At 38.0% G+C, this 26,784-nt stretch overlaps 1 protein-coding gene across 1 annotated transcript in view; it reads left to right on the plus strand.

Moving 5' to 3' along the window:
* PLPPR4 (phospholipid phosphatase related 4) overlaps positions 1 to 26,508 on the plus strand; it is a 52,744-nt gene extending 26,236 nt beyond the window's left edge. Inside the window, exons 2-7 of the mRNA XM_042251310.1 lie at positions 4,188 to 4,373; positions 12,264 to 12,393; positions 14,525 to 14,720; positions 16,502 to 16,559; positions 17,322 to 17,495; positions 22,655 to 26,508. Of these exons, the coding sequence (XP_042107244.1) occupies positions 4,188 to 4,373; positions 12,264 to 12,393; positions 14,525 to 14,720; positions 16,502 to 16,559; positions 17,322 to 17,495; positions 22,655 to 23,983 (2,073 nt within the window). The 3' untranslated portion in view covers positions 23,984 to 26,508. The remainder of the gene's footprint in view (positions 1 to 4,187; positions 4,374 to 12,263; positions 12,394 to 14,524; positions 14,721 to 16,501; positions 16,560 to 17,321; positions 17,496 to 22,654) is intronic.
* The last annotated feature ends 276 nt before the right edge of the window (positions 26,509 to 26,784 follow it).

Consider the following 26,784-nt stretch of genomic DNA (forward strand, 5'->3'; position numbering starts at 1 on the left):
AAGTATTTGTTGAATTTAAGATAGAATATATTTAACTTGATTTAAATGGAAAAATCTGAATTGTGCACAAAAACCATAAAGTGTTGATTTATTGGTCGAGTCTGGAAGCTACTACTTCTTACAGGGGAGGGAAATGGTGAGGAGGAATGACCAGATATTTAGAGTGGTCAAACGGTCATGGATTTTAATAAGAAAAATGTAAGTGTTTTTACAGGCTTTTGTTCTCTCTATTGAAAAACACCCAGGTGAAAAACAGAAAGATAATGCCAGATTAGTTTCATACATTATTAATTTTTTCAATAAACTTAATTCTCACCTCATTACAAAAACTATATGGGGAATAGAAGACATAATACTGTCTTGTAAATTTATTTATTTTTAAACCAGATGACCGAAATTATGGATGGTCAATAATATTTTTTTTAATAAAACTTGATCTGCTTTGTTAAATAAATATTGTATCCTCCACTAGTAAGTCAGCCTTAAGATAGAAAATTTTTTCAATGTTGTAGAAATCTGTGTCTTCAGATTCTGAAAGACCTGGCATTGGACATTATATTTGAAGTAGCTTTCTCTAGCTGAGAACAGGTGTCTAAGTAAGCTTATGATCTTTATTCACCAAGCCCATGTCTTGTTTGCCATATCACAGTAAGGACCCACATAGTTCCTGACACATTGTAGGTTGAACAAATGAATAATTCAATCAAAGGCTAGAAAGTAAATTGTGCCTAGTTTAGATTTAGTAGACAAACTGGAGGACATCCAGTGAAATTAGAATTTCAGATAAACAGTGTTTAACGTAAGTATCTCCCAAATATTACATGGGGACCACTCTAAAAGTGATTTATTGCCTATCTGAAATTCTAATTTCACTGAGTGATGTATTTTCTTTTGCTGAATCTGGTAACTCTAGTCTAGTTATTGTAATGAATTAATATTTGCTTGTTTATTCAATTAGTCATTTATCAACAGGCATTTATTGTTTTATTAAATTATGAAATGATATATTGCATGCCTACCATGTGCCAGGAATAATTCTATACCTTGGGGACTCAGCAATAAATAACACTGGCAGACTCTCACTTCATGGAGCATGTATTTCAGTGGGAGATGAGGGGAGAAGAAAAATAAATAAGTGAAGTACTAAATCAACAAGACAATTTCAGTTAATGATAAACATCATGAAGAAATGAAATGAGATGATAAGGGTAGGGGGAAAGATGGATCAATGACGAATGATGATACAGAAGTCATCATTAAATAAGGAAAAGCCATTCAGACAAAGAGCTGGGGGAGAGCACAAGAGAAAGAAGAAACAGCACATGCAAAAACCCTAGGCAGAAATGAATTTGACTGCTACAGGGTAAGAGTGAAGACCATAGGACTACATCAAACTGAAAAGCTTCTACATAGCAAAGGAAACCATCAAAAAATGAGAAGATAGCCAATCAGATGTAGTGAAAGTGAAAGTCGCTCAGTCGTGTGTGACTCTTTGCAACCCCATGGACTGTATCGTCTATGGAATTCTCCAGGCCAGAATACTAGAGTGGGTAGCCTTTCCTTTCTCCAGGGGATCTTCTCAACCCAGAGATCGAACCCAGGTCTCCACATTGCAGTCAGATTCTTAACTGACTGAGCTATAAGGGAAGCCCAATCAGATGTAAAAAAGTATGTATAGATCATTTACCTATTATAATGGCATCACCAACTCAGTGGACATGAACTTGGGCAAACTCCAGGAGATAGTGAGGGACAGGGAGGCCTGGTGTGCTGCAGTCCATGGGGTTGCAAAGGGTCAGAAAAGACTTAGCGACTGAACGACAAAATCTATTATAATTAGGGCCAATGTCCAAAGTACATACAAGGGACTCATACTACCTAATAGGGCCTTCTCCAGTGACTCAGTAGTAAAGGATCCACCTGCAATACAGGATACGTGTGTTTGATCTTTGGGTTGGGAAGATCCCCTGGAGAAGGAAATGGCAACCCACTTTAGTATTCTAGCCTGGAAAATCCCATGGACAGAAGCTAGCATGTTGGGCTACGGTCCATGGGATTGCAAAGAGTCAGGGACAATTTAGCAACTAAACAACAACAACAACTTAATAGCAAAAAAAAAAAAAAAAAAAACCTCCCACAAAACAAGAAAACCCAAGCAATTTGATTATAAAATGAGCAGAGGATCTGAATAGACAGTTTTCCAAAGAAGATATACAATGGGCAATAGATATAGGAAGAGATGCTCAATATCACTAATTATGAAGGAAATGTAAATCAAAACCACGTGAGGTACCACCTCACACCTTAGAATGGTTATCCTCAAAAAGACAAGAAATAACAAGTATTGACGTGGATGTGGTGGAAAGGGAACCATTGTGCACTGTTTGGGTGTGGAAATTTGTGCATTCACTATGGAAAACAGTAGTTTTCTAAAAAAATTAAAAATAAGAGTATCATATGATCCTGTGGTTCCACTTCCAGGTATTTATCTAAAGAAAACTAAAACACCAACTGGAAAAGATATATGCCCCACTGTGTTCATTGCAGCAGAGTTTGCAGTAATCAAGACATGGATTCAACCTAAGTGTCCAATGATGGATGAAGAAGTAAAGAAAATGTGGTACATATATAGTATGGAATATTATCCAGCCTTCAAAAAGAAGGAAATACTGACATTTGAGACAATATGGATGGATTTTTAAGGCATTATGCCAAGTGAAATAAGTCAGCCAGAGAAAGATAAATATCATATGATTTCACTTATATGTAGAATCAAAGAAACAACAGCAATAAAAAAATCAAATTCATAGAAAAAGAGAACAGATTGGTGGTTGCCAGAGGTGGGGAATGACAATGGGCAAGATGGGTAAAGGGGGTCGAAAGTCACAGATGCTCAGTTATAAGATAAATAAGTCCTGGGGATGTAATGTTCATATGGAGACTATAGGTAATAATACTGTATTGTATGTTTAAAAGAACTTTGCCCAGGATGATTGATTTTTGACTATTACAGGCAAACTATGTCAATTACTGTTTGTATTCTCAGGTGATGTTGTGTTTGCTAAGAGTGAGTTGGAGATGCTTAGTCATGTATTGTGTGTGACTACAATGTCTGAAGCAGTAAGTTATTGATTGTAGGATTGTGATCATTTTGTAATATGTATAAAAATATTAAATCCTGTGTTGCATACCTGAAATTAATATAATGTTATATGTTGATATATGTGAATTATTTCTCAGTTAAAAGGGGAGACCCATCGGCTTATAGTGGTTAGGGGGCTGGTTGCTACTGCTGCTGTTTAGTCACTGAGTTGTGTCCGACTCTTTGCTACCCCATAGTCTGTAGCCCTTCAGTCTCCTCTGTCCATGGGGTTCTCCAGGCAAAAATGCTGGAATGAGTTGCCATTTGCTTCTCCAGGGGATCTTCCTGACCCAGGGATGGAACCCGCCTCCCCTGCTTGACAGGCACAGATCTTACCACAGATCCACCTGTAAAGTCCAAGGGGACTGGTAGTGGTAGTTTAGTCACTAAGTCGTGTCCAACTCTTGCAACCCTGTGGACTGTAGCCTGCCAGGCTCCTCTGTCCATGGGATTCTCAAGGCAAGAATACTGGAGTGGGTTGCCATTTCCTTCTCCAGGGGGTCTTTCTGACCCAGGAATCAAACCCAGGTCTCCTGCACTGTAGGCAGATTCTACAGTGAGGGGCTGGGGAATAGTATAAATATGGTATAAAAAGATGTAAGAAACTGAAGCAAGAGCCAGATCATGCATTCAATGGTGTGAAATTTGAATTTTATTCAAGCAAAATGGGACCCACTGGAGTAGCTAAAATCAGGATCAATATGACCTAAAATAAAATATTTTCAGAATATTTAGGATGCTGGATAGAAATTGGATAGGTGGGATGGGGAGGGTAAGTGTGAAAGTGGAGCAGCATTTAAAAGTTATCCAAGAGCAAAGGTGAGGCATGCCGTGGGTTCAGAGAAGGCTGGTGAAAGAGGTGGATGAATTGGAGTTTATTTTGAAGGCAGAAGCAATAGTAAGTATGAATGATTTTAATTCTGAGATCAGAGAGGAGTGGTAAGAGAAAATGGAAAACACTTGTGTTTCTAATTTCAAGATGTACTGACTCTATGTATGACCTGTGTAGAAAAATAAATTGATCTTCTCTGTCCTTCATTCTCAGTTGCCTATATTGGCATCATCGGTGGTTAGCCTGTATTTCCTTGAACTCACGGATGTCTTCAAACCCGTGCACTCTGGATTCAGCTGCTATGACCGGAGTCTTAGCATGCCATACATTGAACCCACCCAGGAGGCAATTCCTTTCCTCATGTTGCTTAGCTTGGCTTTTGCTGGACCTGCAATCACGGTAAGAATTGCCCCCAAATTGTGTTTGTCGGCCCCAGAAGACTAAGAATGACCACATTTATGTAATAAATGAGGTGTCCCTGGTGGCTCAGACGGTGAAAAATCTGTCTACAATGCAGGAGACCTGGGTTTGATCCCTGGGTTGGGAAGATCCCCTGGAGTCAGGAATGGCAACCCATTCCAGTATTCTTGCCTGGAGAATTCCATGGACAGAGGGGCCTGTCCATGGGGTTGCACAGAGTCGGAAGGACTGAATGACTAATTTTCATTTTCATGTGATAAATGGGTTCAAAGCAAACAATAAATTTCTGATACACTTTCTCATTAATATATTTTTCATGTTTTCATGGAGAAGGAAATGGCAACCCACTCCAGTATTCTTGCCTGGAGAATCCCATGGACAAATGGGGCCTAGTGGGCTGCTGTCCATGGGGTCGCACAGTCAGATATGACTGAAGCGACTTAGCATGCATTCATGCATTGGAGAAGGAAATGGCAACCCACTCCAGTATTCCTGGCTGGAGAATCCCATGGATAGAAGAGCCTGGGGGCTGCTGTCTATGGGGTCGCACAGAGTTGGGCACGACTGAAGTGACTTAGTAGTAGTAGCAGCCTGCATTCATACCATATCTCAAGTCCTAGAAACTGTGGGAAAGAAACAAATAATTCTATAGCCAACAGACTTTGTTCTCCAAAGTGCGTGTTGCTATCAATTTTAACAGAATAGCACTTTTTATTGATTCTTAGCCCTGAGCATGCACAACTGTACAGAAAAGAGGGTACAACTCACATTCCTGCCCCCCGCAAAATAAAATAATTTAGATTCAGAATAAACATTTGGATTTTAAAATGTGTAACCTAAAGAAATGACCTAACCTAATGAAATTGGATTAGAAATGTAGTTATTTTTAGTTTGCTAATGTACAAATTGGGAATTACATATTTTTCAATAAATTTATGAATAAGTAACACCAGCATAGTCTTTATAGCATCTCTTTTGCCCCCAAAACCTACCTAAAGGACAAGAATCATGTTTCAGGATTAATAATATTTATTTCTAATAGCAGAAATGCTTACTTTACTTTTATAATGCTAATGAATGTCAGAGGAAGTGGTCATTAAATAAAAAGCTGTGTTTGAATGGAGTTTTTATAGGATCCTCTAAAGAACTGGTCTATTCTGGTTCAGTATATGGCAGCAGTTTTAGAAAAGTCTCTGCATTGACCTTTTGTATACCCTTGGATTTGTTTCTTTTTTAATTTCCCCACATTAAACAACAACATTCTATTTACACTATAAATTACATGAAATATTATCAGAAGATAAAACTGAAACTTAATTTTTCTTAGAACTTCATCATACTTAAAAGATGAATTTTGAGACCTTTTGGTCTCAAAACACTTTGTAAGTTTTAAGAAATGAGTTATCTGAACTTCAATAACTCCAGGGTGATTGGAACTGTTAATGATGTACTTGGAAGTAGCTGAGACTCTGACTAAAAGCATATTTAATGTGCAGTATTGTTCAGAGTGGGCTTCCTTGGTGGCTCAGATGGTAAATTGTGTGCCTGCAATGCGGGAGACCCAGGTTTGATCCCTGGTTTGAGAAGATCCCCTGGAGAAGGAAATGGCAACCCACTCCAGTACTCTTACCTGGAAAATCCCATGGACGAGGAGCCTGGTAGGCTACAGTCCGTGGAGTCACAAAGTCAGACATGACTGAGTGACTTCACTTTCACTATTGTGCAGAGTAACAGTATTTTCTGGTCATTTCTCTAATGACTCACCAAAAAATCTATTATCATCCAGTTATTTGACAAAAACAAAAAGTATACATGTTTTAAATCCATGAAACTGGAGCCGATTATACAGAGTGAAGTAAGCCAGAAAGAAAAACACCAATACAGTATACTAACACATATATATGGAATTTAGAAAGATGGCAATGACGACCCTGTATGCAAGACAGGAAAAAAGACACAGATGTGTATAATGGACTTTTGGACTCAGAGGGAGAGGGAGAGGGTGGGATGATTTGGGAGAATGGCATTCTAACATGTATACTATCATGTAAGAATTGAATCGCCAGTCTATGTCTGACGCAGGATACAACATGCTTGGGGCTGGTGCATGGGGATGACCCAGAGAGATGTTATGGGGAGGGGAGGTGGGAGGGGGGTTCATGTTTGGGAACGCATGAAAGAATTAAAGATTTTAAAATTAAAAAAATTAAAAACTAAAAATTAAAAAAATAAAAATAAATAAATCTAGTAGACCAGAAAGCATTTCTCCTAATTGGAATATAATGCAGAAATTTATTGTAATTAATATATTTGAAGTACAATTGTAAAATACAAATGCTTGTGACTCTACTGAAGAGACTATGATGATATTTCATCCATTACATAATTTCTTTTTTATATACCCAGAAGTCTTTCTTCCCTGGGTCTTAGACTAAGTGGCTAGGAGAACACATCTGATTGTGGCTTTTCCTGCCAGCATCATTTATTTCACACTGATCCCTTTGCTGACAGTTACAGGTCCTGGGGCCAATGACTTTGGCCTCATCATTGTGTTCCCGCTTTTCTGACTCCCTCATTTCCAGTAATTCTCAGTATGCAATTAAGGATGCTTTCTGGGGGATTCTGAGTCAACACTTTCTTTCTTGAGCCTTGAGAAGTGAAAGAACAAGTTTGCTATGACTACCTCTACCAAGTTGACCTGGGGAACCCAGTGCCAACTCCTTCAGCAAAAACTGCCTGAATTCCCAGGTTGCCCCTGGGCCTCCATAAGCTCTTGCATGCCTCTTTATGGGAGGAGAGGCAAACTAGGGAAATATTTACACTGCTGGGTCCCTGATCTTCCCCTTATCATTCAGGATATTCCAAGATGTCAGTGATTCTTTTCTTCCACACTTCCTTCATGGATTTTGAGTAAACAACTTGATGGTAAAACAAATCTTGACTTTATGGACATCAAATAACTGTCTTTTACACCTTACTCGCTAAACATACATCTTTTCTGAATTTCTAATTTCATTTTCCGTTGTTTTAAAGGCTTTTCCCAAAACATTGGTTCTATAGTGTCTGTGTGTCACTATAGTCCTAGAATAGGGGTCACCAACCCCAGGGCCATGGACCAGTACCAGTCCATGGCCCATTAGGAACCAAGCGAAGCTTCATCTGCATTTACAGCCACTCCCCATCACTCACATTACCCCCTGAGCTTCACCTCCTGTTGGATCATTGGCAACATTAGGTTCTCATAGAAGTATGAACCCTGCTGTGAACTGTGCATGTGAGGGATCTAGGTTGCTCACTTCTTATGAGAATCTAATGCCTGATGATCTGAGGTGCAGCTGAGGTGGTGAGGCAAGCGGGGTGGGAGTGGCTGCCGCTGTCATCACCCCCAAACCTCATTGCAGGAAAACAAGCTAGGGCCCCCACTGATTCTACAGTATGTTGAGGTATATAGTTATTTCATTATATACCACAATGTAACAATAATAGAAATAAAGTGCACAATAAATGTGCTTGAATCATCTTGGAACCATCCCCCTACCCCCATCTGTGGAAAAATTGTCTTCCACAAAACCAGTCTGTGGTGCCAAAAAGGTTGGGGACTGCTATGCCAGAACCATGATCCTGTCCCTAAACTTTCTACATGTTACTGCTCCAACTTCTTTCCCTACTCTTCCTGAAAGTGAAAATAACAGACTCTCATTCCCCACTTTCAAGGTTGCCATTTTCTTTTTTTCTTTTTGGCAGTATTAATCTGTTCCAAGATGGAATGGTGGGGGAGACAGAGAGGCAGGATGAATGCTTCCTTTGAAAATCACTTTCATAGTCCATTTGTGTAAGGAGAGTTGCTTCTTATTCTCACCCATTCATGTGAAGAGAAGGCAAAGCAAAACAAAAGACCACACATGGGCAGTATTCTTTAAAAGGAAGTTTCTAATTCTTTACAAAAGGAAGATCAACTGATTTTTTTATACAGGCATTTACATATAAATCATTTGATGTTTGCTTCTCAGGTTAAAAATTTTTTTTTTTACTTATTTAGTTATTTTTGGCTGTGCTTGGTCTTTGTTGCTATGTGCTGGCTTTCTTTAGTTGGAGCAAGCAAGCGGGGGCTACTCTTCATTGTGGTATGCGGGCTTCTCTTTGTGCTGGCTTCTCTTATTGCAGAGCACAGGCTCTGGAGTACACGAGCTTCAGTAGTTGTGGTACATGGGCTCAGTTGCTTCAGGGCATATGGGATCTTCCCGGACCAGGGATCAAACCAGTGTCCCCTGAATTGCAAGGTGGACTCATAAGCACTGGACCAACAAGGAAGCCCCTCAGATATTTTTTTTGATGCTGTGAAAGATATTTTAAAAATTACCTGCCTTTGTATTGTTACACAAGAAATTGTAAAACTTCATTTGTGTCTGTGAAATGTATATTCTTATTTTTTGGAACTGTCTTTAAATTTTCATCTTTAACATTAACTTTTAACTTACTTTTAAGTGATAATGAAACAAGCATTTTTGTTTAGTCCTTTGGAGATTCTCAGGGAAAATAACACAGAATATTGAGGCTTATCATAAACCTTTCCAAAATCTATCTGAATAGAAAACATGTGTATGTTCTCTTCTCTGGAAGTAAAGGGATTAAAGCGTAAGTACATCCAGTTTTATAGAAGAATTATATTTAAATTTCTTATTGTTTCTGGGAGGTAACCTTAGCTTTATGAGAGTATATACTCTCCTTTAAGTGGCTTTTCCAAGGGCAGTGTCCATATAATAATAAGCAATGTATTTCCTCTCTGCATCTCCCCTGAAACAGTCACTTTAGAATCTCTTTCAAAAACCTGTCCATGATACTGACATGCACAAAATGGTATTGTTTCTTTTCAGGATTGTGTACGGCATAAACAGAATATTGTGGGAAGATACTTGTCATATACTGTTTTCTATTTCCAAATGACAACAGCAACAAATAATTTTGTTGTCAACACCTAATCCTTTAAACCATATTGCATCACAACAGCATGTCATTCAGAATGGGGAGACAAGCAGGCATATTTGAAAATACATCAGGAAACATCTATCCTTTCCCTGAGGAGAATTCTATCTTTAAAGCAAATTAAATCATTTTGAAAATGCATACAGTGACATGTAGGTCAAGGTTAAATGAATAGTAGTGTGAAGAGAAAATTAATGTGCTCCTTTGAGAGTGGGAGAGTTGGATGATGTCAAAGTACTGACAAGAAACCTCCATCCATAATCAAACCAGGATGTGAAAGCACTCTCCTGACATATGAGTTTTGAGCTTATTAAGCAAAAAGTGAAAACTCTTGAAATTTCAAGGTCACTTGAGATAATGACTGCTGTGTTATATGACAAGAAGCATTTCCCTAATGACACGAAACAAATAAATTCTTACATGCTTTAGCATTCAAGGATAATATGTGAATCACTATTTACATGTATAATTAAAAAGAAACAAAATTATTCACAGAATTATTATTAAAGAAATGGAAATGAAATGAGTCTCTCAGTGCATTTCAGGACACATTTCAGAAATGAGTGGTTAATTTTCTTGAAATGATGAATTTGGGATAACCATGATATTATTCTACTTGCATGGTGCAGCATGTCACATCTGTCTGTGCAGAATATTATAGAATCTTTCGTGTTTCTATGTCTAACTTGAGGTGATGATGTATTATGGTATTTTTCAAAAAGTATAATTAACTTAGTATTCAATGATCTGAAAAAAAATTCCTTCTGATTATTTATATAATTATCCATACAGGAGTTTATCAGTGTATGCCACAAGATTTTCACACTTGTAAGGTTATTGGTAGAATTTTATTAAGAAAATTATTTTTATACAAGTAAAGGTTCTTTATAATTGTACACACACCATATGGAACTAAATATATCAGACAGAACATTTGAAGCATAAGGTCATAGACTTAGTCATGAGTTTTAAAAATCATAAATTTAAGAACTTTATAAAATAAATGTTAAATAGGTGTTGAGAACTGGGAACTTTCCCTTGGAGAGTATATTTCCGTTCCCAGTCACTGTGATAATCTTTAAAGTGACATGATCACTTATATCTAAGGGACTGCCTGTTCCCAGTTTTTCAGTTCCACATTTTTAGTCATACTGATTCTAATTTCATAATAATCTCTGAGGCACAGTAACCCCAAATATTTGATTTTTTGCATTAAAAAAAAACACATTATTTCAAGTCTTACTTTTCTTAATAACTACCAGCCCAAATGCCCAAGGTAATGAGCCAATGAGAATCCCACAGTGAAGGTAACAAAAGCAAACCCACAATGCAGGGCACTTTGCTAGACAGAATAAAAGGTAAGACAAAAAAGATGGTTTCCCCACAGAGGGTCACAGTCAAGTGAGAAATAATCAAGCTATGCTAGAGAGAAGGACAAGATACCAAGGGAGCCACATAGAAGAGGGCATAATTCAGTTTAGGATATAGTAAGAGATTTCAAGGGAAAGTTCTTGAAGGAAATGATGCCTAAATGTATTGAGTTTTTCACTGATGTCCTGTGCCTTAGAATCCAACAGGAAGTGTGCTGTTCCTTATTATAAGTACGGTCCTCTGTTTGCTGAAAACACATTTTCTAAATATTTCATTCTTAAGACGTATTACTGGTACTGGTGGTGGTATAGTTGCTAAGTTGTGTCTGATTCTTGGACCCCATGGATTATAGCCCACCAGACTCCTTTGTCCATGGGATTTCCCAGGCAACTGGAATGGGTTGCCATTTCCTTCTCCAGGAGACCTTCCCTACCCAGGGATTGAACCCATGTCTCCTACATTGTAGGCAGTCTCCTGCATTGCAGGAGGATTCTTTACCGCCGAACCACCATCACTCAGCATTACTCAGTATGAATGGATAACTCTTCGGAAATTAACCACATCAAATTCTGTTTCAGTTGTCCTGGAGCATTTTCATCCAAATGTTACTGCTTACCTAGATAGATTCTCTTATAATCTACATTCTCCAATAAGATAGTTACTAGCCACATGCGGCTATTTCATTTTAAATCTGATTAATTTATATTTTAAATTGCAGTAGCAAAAAAATTTCAAGTGCTCAATAGCCAACAGTGCTATTTCAAGTGCTCAATGGTGGCTGCCATATTGGACAAAGCAGAAAATATGTCCATCATCACAGAAAATTTTAGCAGATAGCTCTGCTTTGGACTGAGTCTTTCTACTTTCACGTCTGCTTTACATGGGTGATCCTCCTGCCCAATCCCAAATTTTATTGGAATAATATGCTAATAAAATATTCCTGATTCTAACTCTGGTACTTATTTTATTCTCTCCTCGGGCATCTTGTTTTCATGGTTTTAAGGATAAAATGACAAGACTCTAAGCGTCAGAGCAGAGTCAATCACCATGTGATTAATCAGCTAAGTAACACTGGGTATTGTTGGGCATAGGGCCAAAGTCTGGGTGCTACAACCACATTGCAATGCCAGGATGCTATCACAATTTTGACCAGTATGTAGGAGCACAGAAGATCCAACAACGCTAGTTACAATGCCCTGATTACTTCTCAGTGCTTCTGCAAATACTCAGGAGAAATCCCCCCGTCTCTAAAGTGCCTACAAAAGGTACATCTTTACTTAATTTAATTGATGGCATGTTAAGAGATAACTTCCCCTGTAGGAGGAAATGGCAACTCACTCCAGTATTCTTGCCTGGAAAATCCCATGAACAGAGGAGCCTAGCAGGCTATACAGTACATGGGGTCTCAAAGGAATCAGACATGACTAAGCAACTGAGCATACATATGTAAGAGATAACTTATATAATTCATGTGCACCCGTTGAATCCATTTTGCATACCCTCTTGTCTTCGCAGATTATGGTAGGGGAAGGAATCCTCTACTGTTGCCTGTCCAAAAGAAGGAATGGGGTTGGCCTGGAGCCCAACATTAACGCTGGAGGCTGCAACTTCAACTCGTTCCTTAGAAGAGCCGTCAGATTCGTTGGTGGGTGTGGGAAACCATAAAGAGAGAAAATGTTTTCCAAATAGAAATGTTATATTTAATTACAGATATTGTCTTTAAAGCTGTAATTTAGATGTATAATGTCAGGTACATGATGAATTTTACATTATACAAAAAAAAAAAAAACTTGTTAAAACACCCTAATTTAAGTTTTGTATCCACAATGTGTTATTTATAGTTATAGTCCTTGTTTTGAGAGCCAGTATGCCATGCATTTCAGTTTATTTTTGTCTTAGCTCTGGTAGAATCATGAATTTACTTTAAAATGGTTTCTTGGGTCTGGGTTCATTTTTTTAAAATGGAGAATAAATATCAGCAGACCAATATAAATGGATAACCCTTCAGAAATTACTTTGGCTGCATCAGCGATTCCATTTCAATTGTCCCGCGGTGTTTTCATCCAGAAGTTACTGTCCATGGAAATGTCACCGTGCAGCACAGCATCAAGGCTATTTTTCCGTGGTTATGTCATCTAACTCTACCTCCCATTTTTATTGGACCTACAGAATATCCATAGGCCTATATCAGAGTCAAATGAGCATCTAAACCCTCATCTCTTCTGATTAGCATGTGACTATCTTAATATTATTTGAGTCACAGACCTTTCTTTTTAACTGAATTGAAAAGTCAAGCCACAGTACATCACACCACTGTGAATGTTTTAATTCATTCCCACTAAATCAGTAAAAAGTTATTTTCACCTGTAACCTCTCAGTTCAAAGGAATAGGTAGCTTCATTTAATACCTAATAGAAAATTAAGTACCATCGTCTCTTCCACTGGGAAAAAAATCTGGTCTAAATCATGCCCTAGACTCTGCCCCACTAAGAAAGGCACATTTTTGCTCCACGAAGACTGTACAGCAAGAATAATCCCCCTACCAGGATCATGGACTAAGACCAAGAAGTAAAACTTTAGGACATCTAGCTGATCTCAGAGGAAGTTTTCCTAATGTAACACAATGCTGTGGCAAAGGGGCATATAACCTCTCTGAAAACCTCATGACTGTGAGGATGCTCCATCTTATCCTGGAGAACCCAATCCCAGAGTCAACCACACCCATGCCCTGGGGGTCTAGAGATGGGTAGGTTTCCTCACTTACTCATACCCCTCCCCAAGATCTTACATGCTGCTAGGAATTAGAATATAGAAATAAAGGTCCAGGGTCACGAATCTGAGGTGAGTAGGTGGAGAAAGAACTGGGAGAGCGGTTGTTAGGTGACAACAAGCAGAGAAGGAAAATGCAAAAGGGGCCAGGCCAGGAGAACACTGTCGGGTTACCTGGCTGCCTGTCACAGTGATTTCTATGAGCAAATCTTGAATCAGAATCCAGAATCTCAAGTCAGAATGACTCCGGGGTGTAGAGGGAGCAGGCAGGCTAGATTCCCAAGGATAAGACCAGGCAAGAAACTCGAAGCAAGAATGGAGTTTGAATGGACAAGCCTGCATCAGGGTTTGTCAGTTTATGGCTTCAAACTAGTCCCGGAAGAGAAAAGAAATAACTTTATCAAGAGGTTTAAGAATGTCATTTCTGTATTCCAAAACGAAGGAAGCCTCCCATAGCCTGGTACTTGTATGATTATTGTTTTCACCATAGGGCTGGCTAGCTGTCTTCTCTGTTTTAATTAGCATTCATAGTATGCTAGTCATCTGTACGTAGTCATACCAGGAACCAATCCGTAGGGTTTGTGTACTGTGGCTGGGGAGAGGAACTACTGGGGAGAGAGCCCTGGAAGCACAATTCTGCTAAACAGTTTACAGTGATTTTGAATTTTGCTTCATTCCCATATTGAATCCTTTTCGAATCACACAGTTGTCACCTTAACATGTTCCAGGTATCTGTCAAGTGACCTACAGTTAATAATATTAAGAATTGGCCTGATGTAACCAAACAGACAAAAATCCTTCAAATGACGACTTTGGAGATACTCATTGCCTTCAGCATCTGTTTGGAAGTTTAGAAATATTCTTTACTATCTTCCTGAAACAAACTCAGAGAAAGTGATTACAGTAGATGTCAAGGTTGTCGTGTTAGTGTGTAATACGCAAGATTGATGATGGCACCACATTGGCATCAAGTGCTCGCTTGGTAACAGGTTTCCTTTTCCTTATAGGTGTTCATGTCTTTGGACTCTGCTCTACAGCTCTTATCACAGACATCATCCAGCTCTCCACAGGCTACCAGGCACCGTACTTTCTGACTGTGTGCAAGCCAAACTATACCTCTCTGAATGTGTCTTGCAAAGAGAATTCCTACATTGTAGAAGACATTTGCTCAGGATCTGACCTTACAGTTATCAACAGCGGCAGGTTAGAAATGGAGATTATAAAGACTTCCATGTTGGTGTTTTTATTGTTCATTAATAGCTTGGGGTATCATCATAGGCATACCCTTTTCAATCACAATGACTTGGATTTTATTTTTCTTTTCAATTCAGTGATCTCTTTAGGGATGATACCATAGAAACCCATGATGGCTCATTCCAACTCCTCCTCTCTCTCCAAATTTCAGCCGCGTATTCATTCCGCTCATCTTCATATCACCAAACCCCAGTCATGTTCTATGATCTCCTCTATACTAATTATGGGTTTAGAAAGAAAGAAAGTAAAGTCACTCAGTTGTGTCCAACTCTTTGAGACCCCATGGACTGTAGCCCACCAGGCTCCTCCATCCATGGAATTTTCTAGGCAAGAGTACTGGAGTGGGTTCCCATTTCCTTCTCCAGGGGCTCTTCCCAACCCAGGGATGGAATTATGGGTTTAGATTATCAAAAATTGGTTTATTTTAGATGTTTATAGTTAGTCACGGCTTATCATCAGTATGTGTCATGTAGTGACTTAAGTAGAAGTTTTAATGATATTTCCAGCTCCATTACATATTTTATTAAAAAAGGAATCATATGCATTTTCCTTTTGGTAGAGTTTTAAAAGAAATAGCATCTAGGATTGCATGTGTCTCCTCTGAATAAACCCAGAAAGTCTGGACATACAGCTCCTGACCTTGCATTTCAGAAAATAAAAACCAAAAAGCTCAAGAAACTACCAAAGCATTAAACTGTTTTCAATCAATAAAAAAAAAAAAAAAGAAAGAAAGAAACTTAGATGGCAAGAGAAGTTCAAAAGAAATAAATTACAGAAGGGTGAAGGCAGCAAAAGACTGATATAAGAATTTTATTTTTCATTCAGTCAGTTCCCAAAGATTGGTTTAAGAGTCAAAAATAATTTAAATACACTTGAAGAATCAGAACCTGATATTATATAATTATATACATATGGTCCATTCAATTCAATTAATTTTGAACTTACATTTAAGACCTATATTCTATATTCTTTCTCAGTTTTTCTACATTATCTTATCTGTGTTGAATAATAGTCCTTTTTATTGGGTACCGAATAATTAGGAGGTCATTAATAAAACTGAATTTTTTCCCAATTTTTATTCATTAAAAGATCTCTGTTCTCCTTCTGTCTATCTTTCACTGTCCTCTGTTCTACCTCTCCCACCTTGCTTCTTATTTAACAAAACAATATACTTTGTGATTCTTGAGATAATAGTCATTTTCAAGTGGGATAGAGAAACATTTTGCTAAAATTAGATTTTTTTCCCATGCTTTCTAAAGTGTAAAAAACACTTCTAGACCCACTACTGCGAGAATATAATTATTCTTTCAAATATTTATGTAAATGAAGCCATATATTTAGGAGCATAAAGAAAGTTTAAAAGCATTAAAATCTTAGGTTTTATAGGCTTTTACTTTAACCTGATGTAATTATAATACCAATAAACAGTTATAATGCTTTCCACCCCATTTCTACTTTCAACCAGCGTTCCGATGGTGCAAAGAAGTGATCCCTTAGAAAGCTAACACTTTATATTGGAAAGTATATCACTACTCTTTTAATACTAATGATGATTAACAGTGTTTATTTTATCACTCAGATCTTTCTCCAGAAAACCAAACAGAAATTAAAGTTATTGCTTATTACCTTGCGGCTTTTTAGTTGAACATTTTAACCACTCAGTGTTCTTGAGATAATTGTTAGCGGTGTATCAGAAATAGAAGGCATAATTTGACTTCTTCCTTTGGCAGAAAATCATTCCCTTCTCAACATGCGACCCTTGCTGCCTTTGCAGCTGTGTACGTTTCGGTAAGTAACTGGGTCTTTTTCATCAAACTGTGTCCTAGAGAAAATCAGAGAAATGAGTGTTGTCTCCAAACACTAATTAGACTATATTATAGCTGGGTAATAACAGAAGAGTATAATGGCATAAAAAATAGAATTTAGATGCTACTATAAACAATATAATAGTAAGATAATTTTTGACACAGTCATAGTATTCATTTAGCCTCGTATTTCTTTTTTTTTTTTTAGCCTCGTATCTCTTTAATGTGATATTATACTTCATGACAGAGTACTGTGAACTACATGAATGTTAAAAACTGTAAAACTGAAAGAATTGTGTTAAGTATATACATACACAGCACATGCTTTCATTTCAATCATTATGTAACAGCAAATGCTAAGTGAGTATAAGTTGATAAATGCTCTGCAATGAATTGTCACTATATCTTATTAATATAATAGTTTGTTAGATTTTATGTGAAAAAAATGGATTGAAATTAAATGACAAGTAACATGGAGACTAACCAGTTATCTGGCTAATTCTACTGCTTTAATTTTTTTCCAGACTTTTCTGTAATCACATAAGTGGCCTGTTATTTATTTGATGAATTTTGTCAGGCATTCCTTTTTTTTCAGGTACAGAAATTAGCCATAGCAGGGGGAAAGGAATAGTAAAATTGACATCAAGTGTATCAGAGATTTGAGTTTACCTTTTTGTTTGATTATAATTAAATGGAAAAAATGACCTTTTAAACATACTTACCCCAGTTCTTTCATTTTTTAAAGATGTACTTCAATTCCACACTAACGGATTCCTCTAAGCTTCTGAAACCTCTCTTGGTCTTCACCTTTATCATCTGTGGAATCATCTGTGGGCTAACACGGATAACTCAGTATAAGAATCACCCAGTTGATGTCTACTGTGGCTTTTTAATAGGAGGAGGAATTGCTCTGTACTTGGTAAATAATTTACTATTATTCAACAAAGCACAGTTTAAAAAGGAAAATATGCACAAAATGTCTTGCACTGTAATAATTTACTTCCAATATAGTTTATATCTATGAGAAAATCGCTGACTCCTTCTCCATTCTAAGCCAAAACATATATTCTACTTTCAGTAAAATAATTTATTAAACTCATACATTGGGCCAGAAAAGGTGATTTTAGAAAGATTATCACATTTTCCCTTATCACTCTCCCACCAAAAAAAAGTCAAGGACTACTATTACTAGTATAATTTTATAGATGAGGAAAGTAAGTTAAAGAGAGTAGAAGTGTAATGGAAAAATTATATATGTTGCCCAATAACACAAATGTGGCACTTGGATATAACTATAATCCAGCTAATACTTAATTTTTTGTGTATGTTTATGCTCAGTCGCGTCTGACTCTTTGCGACCCTGTGAACTATAGCCTGCTAGGCTCCTCTGTCCATGGGATTTCCTAGGCAAGAATACTGGCTTGAGTTGCCATTTCCTTCTCCAGGGTATCTTCCCAACCCAGGAATTGATCCCACGTTTCTTGCCACCTGCATTGGCAGGTGGATTCTTTACCACTGTGCCACCTGAGAAGCTCCATTGAATTCTTTAGCAACCTTCATTTCCAAACCTGATCTTCCTTTAAGGGAAATATCTTCAGCATAAAGGAACTGAAATTGTCCGTTTAATTCACGCATTCATTACCTTTACATTTATTCAAAATCTGATCTGTGCCAGGTACTATACTGAGTATCACGGCACTGATAAATAGATACATTATTTATGAGTTTACAGTGCAAAGATTAAGAAAAGTATAAATGGTTAAAATATGTTAAATGACAAAGTAGGGTATAAACAAAGTACTTTGAGGATAGCAAACTGCCTAAGGAAGCTAAGGAAGGCTTCACAGAGTTATACTTATGTTTTTAAAACATGAGAGTTTCTTAGGGTAAAGAAAGGAGGGCATTCAAGCTGAAGAAACTATATATGCAAAAAGATGGACTTATGAATGATCAAGTCTTTGTGGGGGGTGAAGGAACAAAAGGAATGAGAGATAATGGCCAGGTTTCTAGTTTGGAAGACCAGCAAATGGTGACTTCATTAGCTGACTGATGGATGTGTACAAGCTCAATTTAAAGATCAATAGGCAGTTGAATAGTTGGGTCTGGAGCTTAAAGAAGCAATGACTGGTGGAAGATAGATTTGGAAATCACGGACATTATAGGTGGAAATACCGTTATAGTTATGGGAATATATAAAATTGCCAGGTCCTAAGAATAAAAGGAGCCAGGAAATCACCAATATGCAAGCAGCATGCAGAGGAAAAGGCAATAATGAAAGAAACTAAGAGGATCTACAGAGAAATGAAAATTAACTGTCTGTTGGAGTAGTTCTAAATCTTGTGATCTTAGAATACTTGTGAAAAGCATTAATAAAAATGTGTACAAAAACAGGAAATGTACTAAAGTGAGCAATGATTTATTTTTTTCATTTTTATACACTAGTGGCATAGTCAGGATATTCACTTCAGATCTCATACTTCCTACTCATACTTTCTTCATTGAAGGAGAAAGCCATCGAAGAAACTGCGTGCCAGGAACTGTGCATTAGCCTGGGTTGTCCTGGGAGTGTTCATTGGCAGCAAGTGCTACAGAATAAGACAGAACTGTCACTCTCCAGTTCATGCATTGCTTTTGTACCTGTCTGATTTTCATGGTGTCTTGGAGTCCCAAGGGTTTGGGCTCGAATCTCAGTTCTTCTGCTATTTGGCCAATTTTGCAGCCATACAGAAGCCTGATTCTTCATCTATAAAATGAAGATAATAGCTATTTGCCTTATATCGTACCAAGGAATCAAACAACTATATTTTTTATGCCAACTTCTGGGCGCTGAATTTTGAACAATGTAGGTAGAGGTTACAGCTGTGAAAAGAAGAGAAGTGAAAAGCAAAGGAGAAAAGGAAAGATATACCCATCTGAATGCAGAGTTCCAAAGAACAGCAAGGAGAGATAAGAAAGCCTATCTCAGTGCAAAGAAATAGAGGAAACCAACAGAATGGGAAAGACTAGAGATCTCTTTAAGAAAGTTAGAGATATCAAGGGAACATTTCATGCAAAGATGGGCTCGATAAAGGATAGAAATGGTATGGACCTAAGAGAAGCGGAACATATTAAGATGAGGAGGCAAGAATATACAGACGAACTATACAAAAAAGATCTTGATGACCCAGATAATCATGATAGTGTGATCACTCACCTAGAGCCAGACGTCCTGGAATGTGAAGTCAAGTGGACTTTAGGAAGCATCACTATGAACAAAGCTAGTGGAGGTGATGGAATTCCAGTTGAGCTGTTTCAGTTCCTAAAAGGTGATGCTGTGAAAGTGCTGCACTCAATATGCCAGCAAATTTGGAAAACTCAGCAGTGGCCACAGGACTGGAAAAGGTCAGTTTTCATTCCAATCCCAAGAAAGGCAATGCCAAAGAATGCTCAAACTACCACACAATTGCACTCATCTCACACACTAGGAAAGTAATGCTCAAAATTCAACAAGCCAGGCTTCAGCAATACATGAACCATGAATTTCCGGATGTTCAAGCTGGTTTTAGAAAAGGCAGAGGAACCAGAGATCAAATCCAACATCTGCTGGATCATGGAAAAAGCAAGAGATTTATAGAAGAACATCTGTTTCTGCTTTATTGACTATGCCAAAGCCTTTGACTGTATGGAACACAATAAACTGTGGAAAATTCTGAAAGAGATGGGAATACCAGACCACTGGACCTGCCTTTTGAGAAATCTGTATGCAGGTCAGGAAGCAACAGTTAGAACTAGATATGGAACAACAGACTGGTTCCAAATAGGAATAGGAGTACGTCAAGGCTGTATATTGTCACCCTGCTTATTTAACTTAAATGCAGAGTACATCATGAGAAATGCTGGACTGGAAGAAACACAAGCTGGAATCAAGATTGCTGGGAGAAATATCAATAACCTCAGATATGCAGATGACACCACCCTTATGGCAGAAGTGAAGAGGAACTAAAAAGCCTCCTGATAAAAGTGAAAGAGGAGAGTGAAAAAGTTGGCTTAAAGCTCAACATTCAGAAAACGAAGATCATGGCATCTGGTCCCATCACTTGATGGCAAATAGATGGGGAAACAGTGTCAGATTTTATTTTGGGGGGCTCCAAAATCACTGCAGATGGTGACTGCAGCCATGAATTTAACTCCATGAACTTGCTCCTTGGAAGGAAAGTTATGACCAACCTACATAGCATATTAAAAGGCAGAGACATTATTTGCCAGCAAAGGTCCATCTAGTCAAGGCTATGGTTTTTCCAGTTGTCATGTATGAATGTGAGAGTTTGACTATAAAGAAAGCTGAGTGCCGAAGAATTGATGTTTTTGAACTGTGGTGTTGGAGAAGACTCTTGAGAGTCCCTTGGACAGCAAGGAGATACAACCAGTTCATCCTGAAGGAAATCAGTCCTGAGTATTCATTAGAAGGACTGATGCTGAAGCTGAAACTCTAGTACTTTAGTCACCTGATGCAAGGAACTGACTCATTGGAAAAGACCCTGATGCTGGGAAAGACTGAGGGCAGGAGGAGAAGGGGACAACAGAGGATGACATGGTTGAATGGCATCACCGACTCATTGGACATGAGTTTGAGTAAACTCTGGGAGTTGGTGATGGACAGGGAGGCCTGGCATGCTGCCTGCCATCCATGGGGTCACAAAGAGTCGGACATGACTGAGCGACAGAACTGAACTGAACTGATGTACAGTCTGGTGGAAGATGGTCCTAGACTTATGAATTTAAATACAATTATTAATGTAACATGAGATAGAGACTGTTTACTCTGAAAACTTTTGTAGTGAGAGCATAGATAGGTATTATTTAGAAGAAGGTTTTAGACAGGAATTAAAATACTTGGAGAGGGATAAGCCTGACTTTATTCTGCTCCTGTTTACACTCTGCCCTGAAATTATTAGTTTATCCATTCTAAGCTAATGCCCTTGTTCATTGTTAGGCACTCTACATAATATCACATCGGTGGAATTCCTTTGGCTTGATCTAAAAATTAGACAGTGGGTCCCTTCTGTTGAGATTAACACTCAAATAGTTATCTGCTTCTGGCTCTTATCTCTAAACTGAGCATCTCAAAAACTGAAAATTCAGCAGGGTTAAGACCTTCTACATTTAACAAGTTAAAAAATTCTGAATCTGATCTTTAACCTTTATCAGATTTTTACCCCCCAAATCTAAAAAAAAAAAAAAAATTGATCACGTGAGTATGAAGACAAGATTAAATAAAAATAAGCTCAAGTTTAGTGTAATACTACTGAGTTGATCAAATATTACCTTCAAAATTTAAGATAAGGTTTTAGTTGGAAAAGAACTTAGAACCCAATATAGGGACAGTTTCTGCCCTCTTTTCCCAGAACAGTCTATAAAATGCTGCACACATAGGGCTGAGCTCCATGTCAGCTGTGAAGATGTGTCTCTCTGACCTCAATACAAAACCTATGTCATATTTTATGAATGATTTGTTGTTCTGCATTTCCACATGCAGGTATGATTGAATGGTGTGATTTCAGTCATACCATCATGAGGTATGATCGAAAATGGAAGGTAAAATACATCAGTTAAGCCATCTGAGGTATCATTCAACAAGCAGTTCATAAATCCAGAAAAATGAATTGCTTTGAAAAAAACAGACGATGGTTGATTCACGTTGTTGCATGGCAGACACCAACACAACATTGTAAAGCAATTTCCATCTAATTGAAAAATAAAATTTAAAAAGAAAAACAGAGGAATGCCCTTATTTCTCTCATTGTCTGACTTCTCTTCTCAAAACAGAGGATAAGATTGTCCAAAACATCTGGTGGGATGGAGAAAGGAGAGAAAATCCAACTAATAATGAAAAATAATGGACTTTATAGTTCTAAAGAGTTAGTTATATAACTTACAACTATTTCCTGAGTAATTGCACTTTTAGTTTTGGTTATTTGTGTTAGTCAGTGGTGTACAGTGAACCCATCTTTATGTGCCTCACTACATCCTCCAATGCAAACTCTCAGTAGCCATGTCTCCTAGTGCCTGATGGATGTTTATTGTTTCTCCCAACACTAGGGTCTGTATGCTGTGGGAAATTTTCTGCCTAGTGAAGAGAGTGTTTTTCAACACAGAGAAGCCCTCAGGTCTCTGGCAGACCTCAATCAAGACCCCAGCCGAGTTTTATCTGCTAAAAACGGTAGCAGCACTGACGGAATTGCTCACACTGAAGGCATCCTTAACCGAAACCATAGAGATGCCAGCTCCTTGACCAACCTCAAAAGGGCAAATGCAGACGTAGAAATCATCACTCCGCGGAGCCCCATGGGGAAGGAGAACATGGTTACCTTCAGCAATACCTTGCCTAGAGCCAACACCCCATCCGTGGAAGACCCTGTGAGAAGAAACGCCACCATTCATGCCTCGATGGATTCTGCTAGATCCAAGCAGCTCCTCACCCAGTGGAAGAATAAGAATGAAAGCCGGAAGCTGTCTCTGCAGGTTATAGAGACCGAGCCGGGACAGTCACCACCCAGATCCATTGAAATGAGATCAAGCTCGGAGCCGTCCAGGGTGGGGGTCAATGGAGACCACCACGCTCCCAGCAGCAATCAGTACCTCAAGATCCAGCCTAGCACCGTCCCTGGGTGTAACAATAGCATGCCTGGGGGACCAAGAGTGTCCATTCAATCCCGCCCCGGGTCCTCACAGTTAGTACACATCCCTGAAGAGACGCAGGAAAACATAAGCACTTCCCCCAAAAGCAGCTCTGCTCGGGCCAAGTGGCTGAAAGCCGCGGAGAAGACCGTGGCTTGTAACAGAAGCAACAGCCAGCCGCGCATCATGCAAGTCATAGCCATGTCCAAGCAGCAGGGTGTCCTCCAAAGCAGCCCCAAGAACACTGAAGGCAGCACGGTCTCCTGCACCGGCTCCATCCGCTACAAAACGCTGACAGACCACGAACCCAGTGGGATCGTGAGGGTTGAGGCCCACCCGGAGAACAACAGGCCCATCATACAGATCCCGTCCACCGAAGGCGAAGGCAGTGGCTCCTGGAAATGGAAAGCCCCTGAAAAGGGCAGCCTTCGCCAAACGTACGAGCTCAACGATCTCAACAGGGACTCAGAAAGCTGTGAGTCTCTGAAAGACAGTTTTGGTTCTGGAGATCGAAAGAGAAGCAACATTGACAACAGTGAGCATCACCACCACGGAATCACCACCATCCGCGTCACCCCGGTAGAGGGCAGCGAAATCGGTTCGGAGACTCTGTCCGTTTCTTCCTCCCGCGACTCCACCCTGCGGAGAAAGGGCAACATCATTTTAATCCCTGAAAGAAGCAACAGCCCCGAAAACACGAGGAATATCTTCTACAAGGGAACCTCCCCCACACGGGCTTATAAGGATTGAGTGATAGTCATTCAAATCACTTGAGTCACCCCAAGAGACAACGTGTTGATTCTACCAGTGCTCTGTTCCAGCAAATCGGGAACCTTCTCACCAAACTAGATTATCCACCATCAGCCCGCGTGCGACTCACTAACTCTCGAGAACTATTCCACCCAAGCTTGTAGACTTCACATCAAGGGAGGGGAAAAGCACAATGCAAGAACCTAACTCATGTGATAATGTGAAGACTCTTCCTAAGACCTACCTTCAAACGCAAAACGTTTGCAGAGGGCAATATCAAAAGAAAGCGGTTTCCTTCAGTGTATACTATTGTACTTCCTGAATGTGCCAACTTTAGGGTTCTTTCTTTATAATTAGCTGTGGGAATCCAGAACACACGTTTTCCCTGCAGCAGAGGCCATGCAGTATTATATATTCTTTTTGCAGAATCTGCACCAAAAGCTCAATATGGGTGGTGCTGATTATTATAGTACATATATGGTGTAAACTCTCAATTTCTATTTAGCTGTGAAATAGTGGTGTGCAATTCCTTGTCAAAGAAATGCTACTGTTATTAAGAAGATGTTGGCTTCTTTGTGTTAGAATAGGACACCCTGCAGCTTCTCTGTAGTGGCTCTGTCACAGTCAAAAAATGAAAGGATTTTGTGCATTTCTTCAAAATTTTGCTTTCTTCAGCAACAAAAATTTATAAGGATATTTTCAGTGAAAGGGAATAACCAGTACTTTTCTGCATAGCTTTTTGCTGCTTACTTTTTATTTCAAGTTACTGCTAATGAAAAATCTGTTTTTAGTGAGTAAATTTGCATAATTAAAAACATTATTTTAGAGTTTTTGAAATTGATGTTGATCATATTTTACATTTTACGGCTTCTTTATTTATTGATTTAAATTTTTATGTTATAGATATGTTCTATTTTTAATGAAGAAATAACAGTTGATATTCCTTCAGCAAAATATAATGCTGTGAATTTATGAACAAGAAATATGAACCAAAACTTAACATTGTGGGTTACACTGCCAGCAGTGTTGATCATATGTTAACCTTAGATGTTTCCAGCCAGCTGGCTTAAATTTCTAATTTAAGTAATCCAAAATTTTCATTTTGTTCCAGATTATTAACATTTTTTGATATCCTGATAACCAGTTAGAGTCACAGTGGTTGGGTTTTACCATCTTCTCTAAAATAGTTTGTTATTTGTATACTAACAGGATGAATCTGAAAAAAATGAAAATTGATAAGTAAAAATATCTCACAGTGTACATTAAGAATGTATTTCTTCAAAATAGATAGGCACAGTTTTTGTGCTCAACATACAAATAACAGTTTTTGCTACCTATCCTGAATGAAGCCTTCAACTTAAATCAATGGAAACCAATATTGCCAATAAGAAGAAAGTAAAAGCAAAATATTTTGAGGTGTTTTAAGTATGAAGAAATATTTGGTTCTTGTAATTTCACATTTAACCTTTTTGCACCATTTCTTAAGAATTCTGATGTACATCTCATGATTGCCACGGGGACAAAAGGTAAGAACAGTGCTGGTTAATCTGATCTCAGCTCAGTTTTCACTGAGAACAGAAATAGTTGTTTAGAGATGAGTAGTACCACATTCTTAATCAACTTCTACTGGAAAAGGGCAGAGCTTTCTAGAGTAACCAACCTCCTACGGCATTAGGGATTTAGCTGAAACCATCAGAATTGAAAACTCTGGCAATAAAATACAGATTCAACTATATCCCTTCTGGCAATTTCCTTCTCAGAGAGGGGAGTGGGAGTGAAATGTTGCCTTCCCCACTTCTCACCACCACCACCATTATGACACTCCTACTGGCTTTTGCCAATTTATAGAGAGAAAGGTGGATTGGTTTTCGTGCTCTGAAGAAAAAAAAAAGCTGCAGCATTTCAGGTGCAGTATGATATTTCCTAATCTTTCCTATTTCTTAACAAAAGATTTTAAAGTACTTCTCTAGTCATTGAAGTTTTTTTTTCTTTACATGAATATTGATATATTCTTTTTCTACTCAAAGTGCCAAAGGCTACAGTTTTTAATGACTTAAATTGTACCACATTGTTAAGGAAATATATGATAGTCGCTAGAACTCAGACCTCTGCATGTGTATTTGATAACACATCTTTTGTAAACAAAAGATTACAAAGAATTATTTGTTTACATTCCACTGGTACCTTAATTTAAAACAAATGAGACTAACAGGTGGTATCTCTTCTTAGTGTTCTATTTATCTTATTTGCTAATGAGAGCACTTCTTCCTTTGTTAGGCTGTGCTTTATTGATAAAACCAAGTATTGAATAAAGAGAGTTAATTATCTTTTTAAAGTAAATAAAATTATGAAGATATATATGATATATATAAAGTATTGTGTTTAATAAAATGTTATGCAATGTTTTCCAAACTGATAAAGTTTGTAAAGTGCTATAATGTATTTTGTTAAGTACAGATCAGAGCTATTGTGTGAGTATATTGTGCTAACATCATAGAAATAAAGATTAGATTTCTTCATCAAAATTGGAGCATTTTGGTCTTTTACTTCAGAGTATGAATTGATAATACTTTATAGGAAAACAGCTGAAAAAATCAGAATGACTCAGAACTGATTATAATTAGAAGAAAGAGTATTGCACTAAGAAGGAAAAGCTTCTCAAACTATGACATGTTTCCTTATTGTTTAGAATTTTGGTTTTATGCTTATTAAAGTTCTTTTAAATTTATTTAGAGCTAGATTTTTCACATATCAATGTTACAGAGTATTGAAAAAGAAAATATGAAAGAATCATTTGTGTA

This window comes from Ovis aries, chromosome 1, assembly GCF_016772045.2.
Source record: "Ovis aries strain OAR_USU_Benz2616 breed Rambouillet chromosome 1, ARS-UI_Ramb_v3.0, whole genome shotgun sequence".
Classification (NCBI taxonomy): domain Eukaryota; kingdom Metazoa; phylum Chordata; class Mammalia; order Artiodactyla; family Bovidae; genus Ovis; species Ovis aries.